The sequence below is a fragment of the Condylura cristata genome, unplaced genomic scaffold, assembly GCF_000260355.1.
Source record: "Condylura cristata isolate star-nosed mole 26May11 unplaced genomic scaffold, ConCri1.0 scaffold00005, whole genome shotgun sequence".
Taxonomy (NCBI): Eukaryota; Metazoa; Chordata; class Mammalia; order Eulipotyphla; family Talpidae; genus Condylura; species Condylura cristata.
Window position 1 is genome coordinate 66,243,556 of NW_004567106.1, and position 6,284 is coordinate 66,249,839.

At 47.1% G+C, this 6,284-nt stretch overlaps 1 protein-coding gene across 1 annotated transcript in view; it reads right to left on the minus strand.

The window, feature by feature from the left end:
* The window catches only part of ZC3HAV1L (zinc finger CCCH-type, antiviral 1-like), a 12,875-nt gene that overhangs the window by 5,417 nt on the left and 1,174 nt on the right, over positions 1-6,284 (minus strand). The window contains exon 2 of the mRNA XM_004677206.2: positions 4,133-4,268. Coding sequence (XP_004677263.1) covers positions 4,133-4,268 — 136 coding nt within the window. The remainder of the gene's footprint in view (positions 1-4,132; positions 4,269-6,284) is intronic.

Below are 6,284 nucleotides of genomic sequence, written 5' to 3' on the forward strand. Positions count from 1 at the left end.
CTGGTATATGGTTGTTCATTATTTTTGTTATTTTCTCGCCTGGTCCATTATACTCCTGCTATGAGTTATTTTCTTAAATTTATTTAGGTATACAAGAACTGGGGTGCGGGCCAGAAGTGTGGTGGGTGAGAGGATTCACCAGAGACAGAGTGGGGAGCAGAACAGGCAGATTCACTGAAATCCGCTGCTGAGGGGAGCAGCAGGGAAACAGGAGAGGTCTGCTGCGCCCTGTGGGTCACCTCCCTGGCCGGGGATCAAATTCAGGCCCCAGTGGCTGGTGATAGCCTTATAGTGCTGAGACTTTAACCCCTGTGTCACCAGGGGTTATTTTTTTTTTTAATTAACAGTTTATTTTTACATCACTTTGTGTCTTTTTCCATCTCAGTTGTTCTTCTCTATTTTTTAAGCCAAAAAATGAGAGCATGTCTCAGTGGCAACTTCTGATCATCAGTGGCTCTTACCATCATTGGGCTGTATCAGAGAACCTCACAATGTCTCCCAGCCACCACCCCCACCCTGTGACCCTTGGTAGACTTGCCCTCAGCTCCCCAAGCCTCTAGCCAGGGAGTGATTTCTATGGAGGTCCCCAAGGTGGCCCCCTGGCGCCAAGGTCGAAACAGTCCTCAGCACACTTTGCTCCAGACCCACCCTGCATCGAGTCAAGGTCAGATGGTGTCCTTCCTTCCCTGCACCACCTCTCTCTTTTACCTCAGAGTTTCCCCCAAGGAATCCTCCTTCAATCAATCACATGCACCTAAATCCCTGTGTCAGGCTCCACGCCAGGAAACCAATCTAGACAGGTGGCATGAACGGATCATTTATCACCCAGACAAGGACATTTTTTAGCAAGCATTATGGGGACACCTGATGTAAACCGAATCTACCCAACACAAACCAAGACACACCTGATGGGGAACTTTATGTTGTATCGGGCCATCAACCCTGAAACCACTAGTTAATCAATCCTAAACTCACTCAAGATGATCAGACATTGTGAGCCCGGAAACACAGATGTCCAAGTTTTGGCAGGAAAGTCTGACATTACTGGAGGCCCCTCAGTCCCAGACAGGGGAGGAGGGTTGGCTACCTTATCAGTGTGTCATGTATACAAAAAAAACAAAGTTACTAAAAAATCAAACTTAAATCCAAGTAAGTCTTCATTCAGTGTTTACAGTTATTTTAATTTATAGTAAGTTCAAGTGGTAGAAGAACATGTTAAATCATGTTAAATGATATGCTTTTTTTTTTTAAGATTTATTAATTTAGGCATACAGGAACTAGAATACAGGCCAGAGGTGTGGGAGGAGGGGAGCGAGTGTATTCACCAGAGACAGAGTGGGGAGCAGAACAGGCAGATCTATTGATACACTGCTAAGGGGAACAGGAGGGAGAGGGGAACAGGAGGGAGACAGGAGAGGTCTGCTGCGCCATGTGGGTCACCTCCCTGGCCAGGGATCCAACTCATGCTGCAGTGGTTGAGGATAGTTTCACAGTGTTGGGTTAACCCTTTGTGCCACCCAGGAGGGCCTAAATGATGTTCCAAGTAAAGCAGTCAAATTTAAAGCACGGGAAACTCTACTGGACACCAGTAGGGTTTAAAACAAAATGGCAGGCCCACCCTGCCCCCCGTGGTGCAATGAATTAAAACTGGCCACAGCCACTTCACAAGTTCGATCCCCGGCCAGGGAGTGACCCACATGGTGCAACAGACCTCTCCTATCTCTCCGCTGCTCCCCTCAGCAGTGTACTTGTCATTCGGCCTGTTCTGCTCCCCACTGTCTCTGGTGAATCCGCTCACTGCCCCTGTGCCTCTGGCCTCTACCCCAGTTCTGTATGCATAAATAACAAACCTTTTAAAAATAAATAAATAAAACAAAATGGCAGCTGACATGCCAATTTCCTAAAGGGAACTCATAATTTTATAGCAATTTCTACCATCTACCACCAAAGAATTTCTGTAAAATATTTTTAGGCATTTAAATAATTCTAAAGCTTATCTGGAAATAGAAACAAGTGAGGATTAAAGAAAAAAAATTGAAAAAGAGTAATTGGTCCCAGAGACTTGTACCATTATACGTGAAACTATTTTAATCCCATGGTGTGATACTGGCTGAAGAATGTACTGACCAAGAAAAGCAGACTAGACCCAGTCCAGAAGTCAGAATATCCTGTGCCTTAGAGATCTAAGAGAACTCAGTGATGAAACTATCTGAGCCTGACACAGTCCTGTGGAAGAACTTAACAAATGCTCTGGCTTTGTGGCGTGTTTAAAATGTTTATTTTAGCACTTTTACTTCCTGGAGGGAAAAGACTATCCTGGCTTTCTATTTCTTCTTCTCCCTTTCTACATATACACAGACTGGAGCACTTAGGTTGGCAGCATTTTTACCTCCACCAGCCAACATTAGAGTGAAAATACGGGATTTGAATTAACTTTTTAACATGCGTCCTGTTGGAGTTTTCCATAGATATGGCATCTCTAACTGGATGCTTTCCTTCTGACTGTCCAGCATTTATTCGACTTGTCTTCAGGGAAATCCATTTTCCACTTCCTAAAGGTCATTTAAAAAATGAAAGTAGCCAGCAGTCATTGTTCTATGTGAATGTGATTTAACATTATTTTTCAAAGATATATTTATGCATGTAAGAACTGGGGTGTAGGCCAGAAGTATGGGGGGGGAGGGGGGTGAACAGATTCACCAGGGACAGAGTAGGAAGCAGAACAGGCAGACGGACTGAAATACACTGCTGAAGGGAGCAGCAGGGAGACAGGAGAGGTCTGCTGCGCCATGTGGGTCACCTTCCTGGCCAGGGGTCAAACTCATGCTGCAGTGGCTGCAGAGAGCTTCGTAGCACTGAGACTTAACCCTTTGCACCACCAGGGAGGCCCTGTTTTAACATTTTTATATCGATTTTTTAAATTCAAATAATGGCCTGACTTAACGTCATCTGATTAGGATGACAAAGAGACTTAGACTGCGAAGTATCAGGATGGCACATACTCTGCAGGGACATGACCCTGAGGACTGGACCAGCCTCCTAACTGCTGCCACCCTCCTCTCCCTTCCAGCAGTCCACTCCAGCTGCGACTCCCACTCCTCTTAGCTCACATGGTTGGAAGGTGTCAGACTCCTCAGAACAGGTGCCAAGCCTGGCTTCAAGGCCTGAAGAAATTAGGAGGGACCCGACGCCAGGAGGAAACCTTTGGACTCCCATGGCCGAGGGCACTGCTGCCTTCTGGGTAGGGACCCTGCAGGCAGCCCTCACCTGCCCAGCCTTGCCACTGTCTTCCCTCCTAGACCCCGAAATACCTGGGATTTCAAATGGGGTCACGATGACAAACAACCCTCTATTTTCCCAACACTATCCCCCTCCTGCTTTTTCCTACTTTTCTCTGGCAACCTGGGAGTATCCAGGCTAGAAGCATTGTGCTACATTAGAAAATTCTGCTTTTAATCAAAGGTCTCTTGTAATATTTTCCTTGCGGGTTCCAACTAGATGGTTTTTAAAAAAACTCTTTGTGTATAGTTAAACAGACACAAACATGCTAATTATGCCAGACAGCAGTTATAATGAGTCGTTTCAAGCATTTGGAATAGGCGTGTGGCTTTGAAGCAATTAAAGTAAGGAAGGCCTCAATAAAGTATTTGGGGAAAATGCTTGCAACAAATGTGACCCCAAAATCAGTATCATTAAAGCCATCTTATTAATTAACGGGAAAGACAAATGCCTTAACAGTAAAATAAGCCAAAGCTCAAACAGGCAAGTCACTAAACACGGTTCTCTTTTCAGACCTAAATTCATATCTGTCATTTACTGAGTGACTCTGGGCAAGTTGCTTAATCCCTCTGAGCCTGGGTTTCCTGAGCTTATTAAGGGCTCAGGTGCAAGAATTGCTGAGCATTCATGAAGCGTGCCAAAAGCCAGAAGCCATTCTTACTATTTCTATACCACACAAATGCACGACTCTGTATATCAAAAAGCCCAGCACAATCACAGCCTCCAGAAAGATCAGACCTGTGCCCTTACCCTACCTGCACCCACAGGCTGTCCTCTGCAAGCAGATTTTTCATGTTCCCCACTGAATTCTTTGAGGTGTAGACAACCCAGGGTTGACAATTTGGAGACTCACCTCAGGTAACAGGCAGGGGTCATTCTGCAAAAGCAGGGTCCGAAGCTGGGCCTCATTGAGGCCAAAAAGCCCATGGTTTTTCAGCACTTGGATGTTGACAGGTGTGTGGATGTCATGGGAAAGAGTGCAGGTAGACCTAGAATGCAAAGCTGCATCAGACACCCAGATGAAGAAGGCTCCAGTCTGTCCAACTTCTTGCCTAGGGCATTTTTTCCCTGTGTGTTGCTAACCAAACGTGATCTGAACACATGTTTTGACTTACGTGTGAAATCAAATTATTTTTCATGGGGCCCTCCCTAGTGGCGCAACGGGTTACAGCAAAATACTGTGAATCTGTCCACAGCCACTGCAGCACAACTTCAACCCCTGCTAGCCAGCTGACCCACATGGAGCAGCAGACCTCTCCTGTCCCGCCCGCTGCCCCCTCAGCAGTGTCTTTCAGTAGATCTGCCTGTTCTGCTCCCCACTCTGTCTCTGGTGAATCCTCTCACACATACACCCCCACACCGCTGGCCTGTACCCCAGTTCTTAATGTGCATACATAAAAAAAATCTTTTAAAAAATAATTTGTCGGCCCTCCCTGGTGGCGCAGTGGGTTAAAGCACAGTATTAAGAAGCTAAAGCCACTTCTGCATGAGTTCGATCCCCGCCTGCCCCAGAGGTGACCACAGGGCGCAGCAGACCTCTCCTGACCGCCCACTGCTCCCCTCAGCAGTGTGCTTCGTAGATCTGCCTGTTCTGCTCCCGGCTTTGTCTGTGGTGTATCCTATCATCCTTCACATCTCTGTACCCCAGTTCTGTATGAATAAATAAATCTTTAAAATAATTAATAATAATAATTTGTCATGACCCCACAGCTGCCCAGCCTACTGAGTATGCACCGGTAATTAAAAAGTTGGGCTGTCAAGGGGGTTACAACTGAGATGGAAAAATGCACAAAATTACGTAAAAAATAGGGCCCTCCCTGGTGGCGCAGCGGGTTAAGGCACAGCACAAAGAAGCTTAAGTCACTTCCGCATGAGTTCGATTCCCGCGTGCCCTGGAGGAGATCCACATGGCGCGGCAGACCTCTCCTGACCCGCCCGCTGCTCCCCTCAGCAGTGTACTTCTTCGATCTGCCTGTTCTGCTCCCCGCTCTGTCTCTGGTGAAGCCTCTCACCCTCCACATCTCTGGCCTGTTCTGTACAGTTCTGTACAAATAAATAAATAAATCTTTAAAAAAAAATTACGTAAAAATATATTACATTATTAAAAAAAAAAAAGTTGGGTTGAAGCAACTCCTCTCCAGGGTCACTTTCATTTTGAAAGAAGATGCTTTAAAGCCAGGGCGTCTACTCTCCTTGACCCCGGGTGCCCACCATGCTATGGGTGACTGCACTTGCCTTCTCCACCCCAGAAAACAACAGATGGTGTCCATCTCCATGGTCCACTCAGGTTAAAAAAAAGCTTGCCCAGTCCCACTCAGGGGGACCCAGGTAAACCAAGGAAAGCTGGCGTCAGAGGTGGACTCAGAAGGACACTGCCGGACCCAACCTGGAGATCACAGCCTCCCTCTTGTAAAACTCTGGTTTCGAAGAGGCAGCCGTCTCTCAATAGAGTGTAGTGGGATCCTCAAATGCACCCCAAAAGACCACTGGAGTAAAGGAGTCCCATCCCCATTTACTCTGGAGGTGTCCCAGGGATCCCAGGGGTGTTGGAGCTGCAGGTTTTTTTTTTTTTTTGGACAAGAGAAGGTGAGGGTTACCCTTCCAGGCCATGCATTGGTTACAGTGCAGCACTGCAAGCAAGCCACAGCAGCTTTAGTTTGAGTTTGATCCCCCACCAGGTTACTGACCCACATGGCTCAGCAGACCTCTCCAGTCTCCCGCTCTGCTCCCCTCAGAAGTGTGTTTCAGTCAATCTGCCTATTCTGCTCCCCACTCTGACTCTGGTGAATCCTCTCACCCCATCCTGCACCTCTAATCTATATCCCAGCTCTATATGCATACATAAGTCTTTAAAAATAAGAAAAAACCCTCCCTGGGGGTGCAGCGGGTTAAAGCGCAGCACTAAGAAGCTTCAGCCACTTCTGCATGAGATAAACCCCGCCCGCCCCGAGGAGATCCACATGGCGCTGCAGACCTCTCCTGACCCGCCCGCTGCTCCCCTCAGC